The sequence below is a fragment of the Callorhinus ursinus genome, unplaced genomic scaffold (assembly GCF_003265705.2).
Source record: "Callorhinus ursinus isolate GAN/ISIS: 27379988/994484 unplaced genomic scaffold, GSC_fseal_2.0 scaffold1, whole genome shotgun sequence".
Lineage (NCBI taxonomy): Eukaryota > Metazoa > Chordata > Mammalia > Carnivora > Otariidae > Callorhinus > Callorhinus ursinus.
The window spans coordinates 52,269,984-52,284,024 of NW_027397063.1; the positions used below are offsets into that span (position 1 = coordinate 52,269,984).

Consider the following 14,041-nt stretch of genomic DNA (forward strand, 5'->3'; position numbering starts at 1 on the left):
TCAATTTTCAAACAGGTGTGAGTGCATTAAGAACCACTGTGTGATTTTAGATATGAATGCTAATTCCTAAACATTAGTTATCATTTCTTAACTTAAGTGCTTTGAATGTTTAAAATGCTACATATTCATGTGGATTTCTCAAGGATATTGGAGCATATATGAGATATGTTCTTTGTGCATATTTAAGCTTATATAGATGTATTTTAGATTATATGAATACTGAGAACAGTATTCATAGTGTATATTTACATATTGTTTCATTTCTTTGAGAGAATTTAACCCTCACAATTATTAAACGTACATAAAATCTAAATAGCAAATATAACATATTGGTACAGGTCTGACTAAGCTGTTCTTTGCTCTTATGATATTGGGAAAGAGAAGAGTTAGTAAAGAAAGGCAAGCGTTCCTCAAGCCCCTCTTCCCTAAAACACATTCCATCCAATCTCCTGAACCGGCTGGAATACCCGTCTCTACCCCCACCCCACCATCTCAATGCAGTGGGAAAGTCGGTGGGTAATTGGGTCCAGATTGGAGATGTTTAAATATTCATGAGGCTGGCAGGGGACTGGGAGGGGGTGACTGTCTGGAATAGGGGTGGGGGCTGGGGAAATGATTAGTCATTGAAAGCTAGTGAACAATTCTGAGAAAGAGAAAGGGAAGAAAAAGACAGACGGAGGGAAAGGGGGAGAAAAGAGGGGAAGAGAGAGAAGAGGAGAGAGGAGAGAGCCAGAGAGAGGGAGAGGGAGAGGGAGAGGGAGCGAGCGAGCATGTGCGATGAGCAGTAGCTGTGGACCTTACAGTTGCTGCTAACTGCCCTGGTGTGTGTGAGGGAGAGAGAGAGAGGGAGGGAGGGAGAGGGAGAGCGCGCTAGCGCGAGAGAGCGAGTGAGCAAGCGAGCAGAAAAGAGGTGGAGAGGGGGGGAATAAGAAAGAGAGAGGAGGAAGGAGAGAAGGCAGGAAGAAGGCAAGGGACGATACAACCATGCTGTGCTGTATGAGAAGAACCAAACAGGTAGAGCTAAAGATTTTTACTTCTTGCTGTTGTGAAATTACCAGACTACAATATCTCCCTGTAAAGGCAGGAAAAAAAAAATATTTTAACTGCTTCTGCTCTGGCCATGGTGCTCGCGTTTCCTTAGCATATGGTAACTGATGGTTGCATCCCAGCTTTTATTCCATTCTGTCTTTCATGCTCTGGTTTGGGAACGCTGCTACTAATTAGGATGAGGTTAGAAAAAAATATGCCTGTTTGGCTAGAAATAAGATTTGGGGGGTTCTTAGTGAATGCTCAGCGTTTTAGGTCTCTGGTTTTGCGGGTGTGGGTACAGAAAGGGGTGTGGGGAAAAGATGTGGACTCTACCTACAAGATGGGGAGGCAATCCTTTAAATTATTTGCAAAAAGCGGGGTCGAAGGAATCATATTCAGTAATGAGTGTTGCTTGTTCTGTCGTACAATTTTCTCACATGTGCTGCGGAAGAAGCCTTATTTCGTACATGCATGAGCTTCAAATGGGCGCAGGTATTAATGGTAAAACATGTGAAGGATTTATTTATTTATCTTTCAATGAATGAATGAAACTGTGATTTGGAAGATGCTTTTTTAAAAAGAGATTCTAAAGACAACTGGGGCTGGAGGAGAAATTGGCGCTGTGGGGGAAAATCGCCTTCCCAAGATCGGTAGCCGATTGTGCACCAGCTGGTCGGAGGAGAAGGTGGACCACGCCCCTAGGAGCTTTGGGCTCCGATGGGATGGGAAAGACGAGCCGAGTATTACCTGTTGGAAATCAGGTCTTTTCCCTTCTCCCTACCCTTGCATCTTTCCGGGGATTGTCAGTGACCGGAGACGGGCTAACATTTTGGATACTAAGTATGGTGACTCATTTTCATCAGAAGAGGGACACATACAAGCTTAGCGAGAATCCGCGTCCCTCCGTCCCTCCCCCACTACCCAGGTCTTGCTTCTATTTCAAATTGCTCACTTATTTCTTGAAAGACATTTTAGAAACTTGATTGGGCTGAGGGTGGGGAGGAATGACGAGTTCAGTATTCTGCAGCAACAGACAGTGCCCTGGCATTCTCCAAATGAAGCTTTCAAACATTTATTGGAACATGTTTGAGTGATTTTGGCGAAGGTTAAAGAGAAAAATGGGTGTGAGATGTGGGTGAGTGTGTGTGCGTGCGTGTGTGTGTGCATACTCGTGGGAGCGGGGGGGGGCAGGTCTTGGTCAAAAAAGCCCTTTGCAGATTGATTGCCTTAGGGGTGGGGTGCAAGAGATAGGATTTGGGCATTATTCCTGTGCAGGTATTGGATATTGGGCAATTTGTAATACACTCGCTGAATCCGAAGTGGGTGGAGGGGAGCAGAGAAGAAACAGCCTGCCAGCTTTGCACATTTAGCCATCGCCCTGGAAGGGGGTGGGGGTGGGGGGGATGAGGATGAAGAAGGAGAGGGAGGGGAAGGGAAACAGAAGCAGAATATAGATCAGTGGGTGCAGAGGGGTGGAGAGGCATGGGAAAAAATAAATAAGTTAAAATAAATAAATAAATAAATAAAATTTTCAAAGTAGCAGACACCCCGGGGTTTTGTGTGTGGCTTGTGTAGGGGTGTTTGAAAAAGAGCATGAGGGTCTTACACGTACTACTTCCCTAAACTGCTATATGGTTCCAGAGATTGATGCTTCCTCCATTGGCTCATTTTCCAAACCAGGACATTTCCTTTCCTTGTCTTCCTTCATTCTAATACATAAATGCAACGGATACAGGTGGCTGGGTTAAGCACACTGTCAAGGAAGCGTTCTGAGGTTACCCCACTGGTGAGCTGAGGAAATAAAATTTAGGAAGGCGGAGCCCTAAGGAAGCCAATGCTATTCATTAAAAAAGGTTTCACTTTGGATAGAAAAATATGCCGGTTTACAACTTTTTGCCACCCCAAGTAGACACATACAAGTATACACACACCCCCTCTGACAAAAGAAACCAAGCATAATTTTAGAAAGGGAATTGAAGCTAAAAGAATTCCCTTCCCAAAAAGGGGGACTGCTGCCTTCGCTTGGGTTCTATCTCACTAACAGCCCCAAGCATTCACTGTGATGTGCAAAGTGATAAAGCTGAAATTGTGTGCTTGGGGAGTTGTAGAAATTCGCATGTAAATGTATAAAGCCTCCGCATACTTCATGTACAACAGTCAGGCATGTACTCTGCACAGATTCCACATGCCCGCATGTGTTTTAGCATAAATCATATCCAAGAGAGAACATGAAAGGTATAGAAATGGTCATATTTGCCCATGCATTTTATACATGCGTACCTCTGTGTGAAATGGCCACGTGCCCTATTGAGTACTGTTGTGTATCATTCACGTAAGTCAGTATTTAGGATACCATTAAATCAGACAGAAGGAAATGGTGTATTCAGGGCGTGGGCTCCACACTATACTGACTGGCATTTAGAGAGCGTGAGTATTTAAGTCTCACACAGGTTTCCTGCTTGTGGGTGAAATGATCCTCTATCATTCAGGGCAGAACCCGATTGTGTTTATCCCTCTGCCATCTATTCATCATCCTAGTCCTTAACAGGGAATAAAACAAGGGCAAAAACCTGCAAAGGTCTAAACTCTGCCACACCCATGAAATCCAGCAGAAACGTGGGAGGGGGCTGGAGGGACTGCACTTCCCTCCTCTTCCACTTGAGCTGCATAAAGAAGCAATCTTGGATTTCTGAGTTGTAATACATGGCCAGTGGGTGAGAAGAAAGCGTAAATGATCTTTATTAGCCATTAATTATCACCATGGATTATTATAGCAGGAAGAAGAGCATGGGAGTGGGGTGGCGATGAGAACATGGTAAAGGAGTGGGCAAAGGAGGAATAAAAGAATCCCTGAGATTTTATTGGTTTCTGATTTTCAAATATCTTGGGGCTAACTTTAAATAGCTTAATTACCATGCGTATTGCAGATGATGAAAAACTTGCAAGATGTGATCTGTGTCCACAAAGCTGGAAAACTGAGGTGTTTCCTTTGTTTAAAAATAAGGATTTTAAATTGTAATCGAACTGTAAAGAATACCAGTGCAAGCCAGTAGCCCCTCCGTCCCCCACCTCTCAACCCCACCAGTATCTGCTTTTTTCCTCGTAAAACAAATAATTCTGAGGGAGTGTGATCTGTGATTTGGAATTCCAGCCTCACTGCGCCTTTCCCTTGCGGTGTTGGAAAGGTGTGGAAGGATGCCGCCTTGCTGCTTAGTGCAGACCATTCCTCCTAGTGATAAATTGGATTCCTACTAAATCTCCCTGAGCCACACCCAGTGTCACCCAGGGACTGTGTGAATTAATTCAATGGAGGCATTCTACTTAATATAATTGAAACTGTGTTTTTTTTTAATGGTGATTTCTATCACAAATTTCCAAATTTAAACAGAAGAGGAAATCATTTAAGGGCTTTTTTTTTTTCCTGCCAAATTATCTGGACTTGCAGAGAACCTTAGAAAATTCACAGCAAATCCAGAAATGAGTTCATATCTGGTGACTGTAATTCCTTCTAAGCCATGCCAGGGTGCATACACAATGAGCCCAGCTCCCTCATGCTGTCAGTCTACAACTCAAGTCCCCCCACCCCCCTAGGCTGAGGCAATGGGGATAAGAAAATGTAGGGTTAATTTTCTCTCTTGCTGAGTTGGCAAAACTACAGAAACCTCCTTTCATGTTTTATGCGAAAGGGCAAAGCTCCTGCTCACTGACAGGGAGAGTAGCTTGGGTCTCCTTTGCCTCCGTCATGGCGAAATTATCAGTGCAGTGCGTGGGGCTGATTAATCCACATACTTCAGTTTTACCTGACCCCATAAAGAAGGGGGGGATGTCTTTCAGTCAACAGGAGCGCATATATATTAACCAAACGTTCCCCTTGTTCTCACTGATAGAGTAAGACAAGTCTAAAATCTTCCTCTATTTCAAAGGATGCACATACGCAGGTCATCTCAAGAGAAGATACAGCATTTAATTATTCACTTCCCTATTAGCTATCAGAGAGGCATTCAGGCAACCAAGCATGTCTCTTATCAATCAAGAAAGTGATTGTGGGCAATTCTCCCTTCTGAGTTTCTGAAGTGTGGTCGGATTGCCTCTGCACCATTGTACTGAAGTCCGCTTAACATTCTCTGAGGTGTTGGGAAGAGCATTGTGCTGAGAGTCCTCAGTTTATGCCACTTACTCATTCTGTGATCTTGAATGAATCACATAATACTGGCTTCAGTTACCTCCTATAAGATGAAGACTAAAAAAATAAAACCAACCAAACAAAAACCCCACCTTGCTGACCCTAAAGGGCTTTTGTAGAGATTAAACAAAGTTCATGTGAAGACAAAATCAATACAAATGTAAGAAAATTTTCTCTCCAAGTTGTGCAATGGGAGTCTTGGCTTGGGATTGCCTGTTTGTCAGGATTGTGGTGTGCCTACTGTCAGTGAGCAATTCCTTCTGGTCAGGGGTGATTCCTTCTCTTTAGCACTCCTCATTCACTATTCCATTTACTTTAATAAAGCTTCTGTTCTCATATTCTAAAAAAGACACCACCTCCAGTGACTCTTTGGTTTCCATCTTATTTGATATCTCTTTGGCATTTTGTATTGTTGTCCTTTCCTCTTCCTGAAATTCCTCACTTAGCTCCCATGAGAGCTGCCTTAGCTCTCCTCCCTCTCAGAGAAGCTTTTCTTGGTCTTCCTTGTTGACTTTCTCACTCTCTTCTCCTCAAATATCAATTATCTTTTCGTTAATGATCTTGATCCACTTCTCATTCGACACACTAATTCTAGGTGGTCTCATCCATGTTGGAAGTTTTAACTGCCAGGGTGATTTCCCAATCTGTAGACTAGATATCTTTCCTCGGTGCCTGATCCGTGGATATCACTAGGTCTAGGTATTTCAGAGACATCTGCACTCATTATGTACAAAACTAGACTCAGTGTCTTCTGTGTGGTACCACTTAGTCTTCCTCCAAATTCCATCCCTTATGCTATAACACCATCTATCCAGCTTCCAAGCTCTAGGAACCTGGGAGTAATCTGAAGACAGTCCTTGCTTTCAATCCTCACATCCAGATACTAATTTTTTGATTATAGGTAAAAAGCTTTTGAATCTGTCCTCTGCTTTTCAACTCCATCACAAATAACCTGGTTCTGGCTTTTGTTACCTCTCATCTAGACCATGGCAATAAGTTTCTTGCTTGGACTTCCTATCTCCATCTTGCTCTTCAAATCTCCTTGCATAGAATATCACACTTATCTTTACCTAATGCAAATCTGGTCATATTATTTTCCTTGTTAAAATCCACCAGTGGTCCCCTGTTAACTGTAAGCTAAAATACAAAGTTCTCGGCATGGATGACATGATCTAGTCTTGCCTACCATTCCAGTCCCATCCTCAAATACCTGCTCCTCCAACCTGATGATACCACATCTATATTTCAGGCCCTGGTGCTCTTGCTCATAATGTATACTTTGTCCACATGACACTTCTGTCTCTGCCTGGAAAATTCCCATTTCCTCTGTCAGAGTTAGCTCTTTGAAGCCATTCTTGACCTCCCTAAGTTCCACTTTCTTTGTGACCATTCTGTATTTTGTAGCATCACTATTAAATCGCTTGTTGCACTATATAGCTTTTTTTTTTTTTTTTCATAAACCAGTGTCTTTACTGTGAGCTGCTTGGGTGGAATCTTAATTCTTTCCCTAGTTCCAGGGCTATCACAATGTTTGACACGTACAGTAACTGGCTTTATCTGTGGATAATATGTTCCCTAAATAAATATAAAACCAGGTTTACAAACTTTCCATAAATTGTGGCATGGCTAAATGGATGGAACCACTAGTAGATTTTTGTTTAATCTATTTGCATCAAATTTTGAGATGAAGCTAATCATCATTGATTCTTATTATTGATGTATAAATATGACAATCATCAGTTTTTAATGAAAGCAGACACAAAATGAGCCCATTTCTATTGCGGTTCTCCAAACTATGTAACTGGTGCTATCTGGAAACATCCTCTCAGTGTCCTCCCACAACCACCCAGCAAACTAGTCCAACCTCTGAGGTTAGCAGAGTGCCAGGTTAGACACATGGTTACCAGTCTTGGATCTTCTACTGCCCTTCCTTTAAGATCCCACAATGCTTACACATGGTGCTTTGCCCACAACTGTTCCAAATAGAACTTGACTCAGTTTCTCGCTACTTAGTTGATTTACCTCATTGACACACAAACTTCCAAAAATATATGTGGTGTTGGCCTGTGCCCTGGGGTCTGTGCTCAAGAATCAATTTTACCTTTACTTGGGTTTCTTCCCTTCCCACTGAAATATCCAATTACTATTCCACAAAGGGAAAGCTCTCACGGAGGTAAAAGGAGGTTGAATGGTATGTAGCCCCTCAAATGTCTGCTACTTGAATGAGAATCAGATCAACTTTATCTTTCTCTTACATTTGAATGGACTGAAGGGATTTGACTTCTGAAGTAGGCCTATTGTGGTTAATATAGGGCAAATTGCAACCACAGCTCTCCATGAAAATGCTCTTTGCCAGACTCTACATAGTTTATTTTCTCTGACTGAATTGGCATGGCCTTGAGAAGAACAGTAAGACAAAATGATTTATAGGTGAAGTTTGTCTTCAACTGCTAAAGCTGGGTAATGTTTTCTAATCTCCACACCTTTATTCCATATCTTGCTCATTGCTCTCAATCTCCTTCAATCTCTTTCTTTGAGTTTTTCTTTTTTTTTCCCTCCTCAGGTCCAGGGGGAGTTTTCTGATTATGTAATACCGGCCCATGCTAGTGTTTGATGCATGAGGCTATGAAAAGAGAACTTCAAAAAAAAAGAAAAAAAAGTGTTCCTTCCAACTTTCCAAAGAGGTGTTTTAGACAAAATAGATATTTTAAGCTATGTCTAGCACATAGTAGCTTCTCAATAAAAAATATTCATTGAAGGAATAAAAGTAGGAAGGGAAAAGGGGCGCCTGGGTGGTTCAGTTGGTTGAGCTTCCCACTCTTGTTTTCAGCTCAGGTCATGATCTCAGGATCCTGAGATTGAGCCCTGAGTAGGGCTCATTCATCAGAGAGTTTGCTTCTTTCTTTCTCCCTCTACCCCTGCCCCTGCTCACTTGTGGTCTCTCTCTTTCTCTCTCTCCCTAAAATAAAAATTAAATAAAATCTTAAAAAAAACATAGGAAGGGAGAGATGGATAATGGGCCATTAGGGGAGGTGTTTTGGAGCAGACTATTCCTGTGAACTTATTCAGAGCTGGCTTTGTGTAAATGCATACTCAATTCCATTGGTCCTCCTCACAAAGTGGTTGTGGTCAAAGTTACAATTCCCTCTCCTGTCTGCTGAGATCAGAGTGCCACACTTGCAGAGAGTTCGGCTTATAGTATGGGAGTGTGACCCTCCAGATTCCCTATCCTTAATTATTTACAGATCTTATTCTTTTAGATATTCTTTGTTTAATGTCCTGTTTCATGTCTTTGTAGTGAAATAAACCCTTCCCCTGAGTTCTAGACCTGGCTCTGCCAATTGCTTGTCCTGTGACCTTGGGTAAGTAACTTAATCTTTCTGAGCCTCAGTTTATCCATCGATATAGTGGGCACATAAAAAGAACACTCCAAATCCTGCCTTGCCTTTTCTACTAGGTTGGTGTGAGGCTCAAATAAAGTGATAAAAATAAAAGTGTTTTGCAAACAACGTGTTTTCAAGTGTAAGATATTAACTGAGGAATTCCACATACTGAAACCCAAAGTGTTCATGGTTCTATGCAAAGAAGTACCCTTGCTTTCTGTATAAAATCCATTCCCACTTCTCCTTATTCTCTACAGAGTAAATAGTAACCATGCTAATGGATGGGAGCATAGTATATCTTTATCATTTCCTTCAAAAACTTTAGTGACAGAATTTAAATAAGCCAATGTTCAAATTGTCATGCAACCCCAGGGTCAGTTCAAATACATTTGGAAATCTCCACTATTTTTCTTTTTATCTTTTTCTGTTTTAGTCTTTCCTTCATATTTAGATTTCTTCTCTTATCCATTTGTTAAACTGGCTGCTTCTCCCCCATCCCCACCCCCACCCCCACCTCACTTCTAAACCGGGTTCTAGGCACTCAGATTACCAGGCATGCTGTGCTCACATCCATCACATGAGGGCCCAGTCAGGCAGAAGAATAGGCGTGTGGGGCTGGTTGGAAGTGACTGACTATTGCGATGAAACCTGATTGGGGGAAGCACAGTTCAAAGATTATCCCCTGAGCACCATTTTCATACAACTTCAAGGTTCCTAGATGCGTCAGGAGTTAATCTTGATCAGAAGAAGTGATATGCAATCCTGAACCTTTTCCAACCCAACTCTTTTTTTTTTTTTAAGATTTTATTTATTTATTTGACAGAGAGAGACACAGCGAGAGAGGGAACACAAGCAGGGGGAGTGGGAGAGGGAGAAGCAGGCTTCCGGCGGAGCAGGGAGTCTGATGTGGGGCTTGATCCCAGGACGCTGGGATCATGACCTGAGCCGAAGGCAGACGCTTAACGACTGAGCCACCCAGGCACCCCTCCAACCCAACTCTAATACCCTATATAATCTTCTAAACTCAGGATCTCTACAAAGGACATTTCAGTTCTCCTGTGTCCCTGATTGATAGACATAAATTACCAATTTAATAAAACAAATTTATCAAATTCTCACATAGGCAATGGAATTTTGCAACCTAAAGAATGTGATTTCTTAATATATAGGTAATATTTGAAAATATTTTAAAGTGTAATAATTGGATCAAGTTTGTCCAGGACATTCTGTTTCTCCTAGAAGTAAAAGTCTAATATAGAAAAATTAATATCATGCATATTTTGGAAAATCTTTCATATGTTAGGCTTATATAGAGTTTAATAGAAAAGCATATTAACTAGAAATTTCAAAATAAGCTGGTGTCCAGAGGAAACAATCATTTCTTTGATTATGTTTACAGTTTATTAAGGGTCACTATCACCCCTTAATCCCTCACTCTCACCACCTCTCTCTCTCTCTGTCTCTCAGTCTCTCTGTCTCTACACACACACACACACACACACACACACACACACACACACTTCTATTATTTATATGTACTTTGATGGGGTATAATAGAAACCAGCTTTAAGTCTATGAAAGAGATCTATCAAAGGGAAACTAGATATCACACAAAACTAAGAAGTTGAACAGCCAAGCTTATAGAAACCTCAAGAGCAGGAATTCATAGACTTTATTTCTGGAGCCCTGAATTTAAAAGACTCAGTTACTAATAACCTTAGCTTCTCTATCTCACAATTCAAAATTCTAAATGAGAGATAAAGATAAATATGTATATGTGTGTGTGTATATATATCATCTGTTCACATTCAAAGAGAGAGAGAGGATACAGAGAAAGAATGAGAATGAATGAATCTAACTGGTCCTTCTTGGATCAGCTAGTTACCAATAGACCAATTATCTCTGAATGGAGGAAGGACCAAGTTGCACTCCAAATACAATTTCTAGAGGCCCACACCAGTGAATCTATTAAGAGAGTAAATTGGCTGAGAGAGTCTCCTGTATATATGTATATGTGTATAATAGGGTAGCTAACCAGATCAGGAGGGACTTACCTAAGATGTGGTGGACACTAATTTTTCCCATTGGTTGCTTTCAATTTGTCCTGTATTGCATATTCCTATTATTGGTAGGGTTATCATCCCTGACCATTCAAAAAAGGAAGCAGTAACCACACAGATAACTGATCCCATAAAAAAGAAAGGTTAGGGCAAATCTCCACACCTGGAATTGATAAGCACTGGGTTTTCAAGGTCTTCCAGGAGCAGGTACTACCTGTCTAAGAGGAATACTAGCTACCATATATTCTTGCTAATTTCACATAGGGTAGCTTTGCTCTAGTTTTTCTTTTTTAGTTTTTGGGATCCATTTCTGCAAAAGGATTGGGCAATAATGGGTGTAAAACATCTCCCTTGGATTTGTATCAGAGAAATGCTACCCCTTGATATTAGTCATCTCATTTTGAATGTCCTTGAATTAATTCCAGCAATAATCATCATATGTATCTATTTTTAGCAAATTGGCACTTTCTAAAATATTGAGCTGTTGTCTCCATATGCACCAGTTTGCTCTAAATGTAGAATTTTGGTAATTAGCCTTACATTCATTATTTATAATCCCAGTTCCAATAACTATTCAGAAAATGTTATTTTTAAATGAAAATCTGAAAGACCCTAATATCTTCCCATTAAAGACTATATAAAAGAACTAGATGAGGAGAGTAAAAAATAAATTAATTAAATGATCTCCAAAGGTTAAGCAAAAATTGGCTGCTTCAGAATCTAAATCTAAATGACTTCAGAATCCCTTAGCACAACTAGCCAAGGAACTGGCATAGACCAGGGGCTGTTAGAATGCAAATCCTCTTCCCACTCTTAACTTTGTTTTGGTTCAGAAACCAACTTACCTGCTTGGGGTATAAGATGAGAAGTAAAATCTCCTCCTAATTACCAAACTAGATCCTTAACAGCTATTCCAAAGATGCCTTCCACAGTTCCATCTAAACTCCAGTAGAGGCAATTGTCTCCATTATTTACCTCCCCACCCCACCAATTAAACCAGAATTTCTTTAAAAAGAAAATTCTCAATTTCTAATAATTAACTTGCAGTTAAATTTCTAGGTACATGTCCTATTGAGGGCAGCTCGATTTCGCTATCCAGATTCTTACATATAGGGCTCTAGGGGAGGAAGGGCAATAGGTATTGGGTATGATTTGGCAGACATTGCATTGGAAGGTCCTTTCTCTTTAAATCACTTTTAAAAAAGTGTTATTTTATTTGAGAGATGTAAATTAATAGTGACACTTTATAAGTGGCCTATCATCAACTTACCCCATTTCATCTTTACCTAGGCATTTGGAGAATTTTTCTTCCAAAGTTTTATTGGATTAATGTTTCTAAAAACTTCTGAGATTTTCAGGAGGGAGAGCATGATATCATCTCATTTAAAAAAACATTCGCTTTTACTTTACTCAGATCTGACATGGGGGTTTGATTTATTCAAATGTATTTTGTTCTGAAGAGTATCTTTTGCAATCTTCCCTTAACCTTGCATCTCAAGGACTTGTTTACTCAGATCACCTGGGAAAGCTACTCTGGAGAAATCAGGTTGGTATTTAGTATTCATTTGAATAAGTTTTTCATGCTAATATAAATTCAATGTTCCTCATGGCTTTGATTGCCTTTGACTGAAAGACACTGGGGTGATAGCTTTTGATAACTCAGCCAGATTTGTGCTCCATACTGAGAGTTGTATAGAAAACATGAAGACCTTGTTTCTTGCATATTTTTTCTTCCGTCTTGAACTTCATACCTTACACCTCTGGGGTGAAACCAGTACAGAGGAGGAAATGAAGATTGCCATAATTGAAAAGGGAGGAGGAGCTGTAAAACAGAATTACTCAGTTTGGAATTGGGCCATAACCCTCTAGTAAAAACTGTCATGGGAACTTTAATGACCACAGATGGCTCCGACTTCACTTCTGAACGTCAGCTGGAAGATGCAATAAGCCCACAATAAGCCCAAGAACATGCGTATTCAGGAAAGAATCCAAGAAGTTTGGGCATTAGTTTACTTATGTATATTCAAGCACACTCAGGACAAAATTCAGGTTTATCCTCACTTAAGCGGGAAGAAACTATTGATTCTTTTCTTTTCCTTTTTTTTTTTAAAGATTTTATTTATTTATTTGAGAGAGAGAGAGAGAGAGAACAAGAGAGATCCAGAGCATACGCAGGGGGAGGAGCAGAGGGAGAGAGAGAAGCCGGCTCTCCGCTGAGCAGGGAGCACGATGTGGGGCTCGATCCCAGGACCCTGGGATCATGACTTGAACCTAAGGCAGACGCTTAACCGACTGAGCCATCCAGGCACTCGAAACTATTGATTCTTGACTTAGAAAAGAAATGCCAATTTTGTCATCATAGGTATTGTCCTATTTTACACAAGACTGTATCTTTCAATACTTAAGGGTTTTTCTGCAGGCCTCTCCAATTCTATGTTATCATTCTAGTGACGTTAGAAACTGATTAGCTCATGAACAAACTGAAATTTACTTTATTAAATATATTTTATCAATATTGTTACTTTGACTGAACTTGGGTATACTGTAAAAATCTATCCATAAAGAATCAAACTATAAGAACCACAGGAAAACCAACAGAAAATTTAATTTTCCCATAATCCAAGATTTTCAGATACTAGAAATATTTTTTTTTCTTTTTATTCTTTGTTGGTGCCTCAGAAAGTCTCATGTTAAACTAATTATCTTCTCCCTAGGTTAGAACTCTGACTCCTCTACTCTTGATAATATCTTTGAGAGATAACAGCACATTCCCAATTTCCCAGCTCATAACCTGGGAATAACTGGTTATTCTTCCTTCTCTCACAAAAGCCATAATATCAGTTACCAAATTCTACTTGTGGTATCTTTCACATCTGTCCTTTCCTTCTTCTGCCAGCCTTTTTCAACCAGCAATCTAAAAGACAACCAAGCCCTAAGGCCTATGAATGTACATAATGCATTAACCTCTTTCCTGTGTGTCTAGAGTGGTACTAGTAACACACCACCCTTGTGAGAATGGAGAAGATCATCACTCAAGTCATTTATTTGTGTTCTGTGGTTCAGATGAGAAGCTCCAGGTGAGAAAGGCTGGGTAGTCACCAAAATCCCTTGCTTTTGGCATTGGCTTTGCACATTGCCTTTTGGTTAATCTTACATTTCACTCCACTTTTTCTCAAAATGTCAATGGTATTTCTTTGTTTACAGGGTTAATTCCAATTTATTTATTTATGATTGTTTTTAAGGGCTCCTCAGAATCTGGAACCAATCTCCTATTCTTGCCTTGCCTTCTACTGGTTCTGTCATTGACTAGGCTTGTGAATTTCTTTCTTTTTCTTCCTTTCTCTTTCTTTCTTTCTTTCTTTCTTTCTTTCTTTCTTTCTTTCGTT

General features: G+C 40.3%; 1 protein-coding gene across 1 annotated transcript in view; it reads left to right on the forward strand.

Moving 5' to 3' along the window:
• Positions 1–847: 847 nt before the first annotated feature.
• The window catches only part of GAP43 (growth associated protein 43), a 98,181-nt gene continuing 84,987 nt past the window's right edge, over positions 848–14,041 (forward strand). The window contains exon 1 of the mRNA XM_073901761.1: positions 848–1,014. Coding sequence (XP_073757862.1) covers positions 985–1,014 — 30 coding nt within the window. The 5' untranslated portion in view covers positions 848–984. The remainder of the gene's footprint in view (positions 1,015–14,041) is intronic.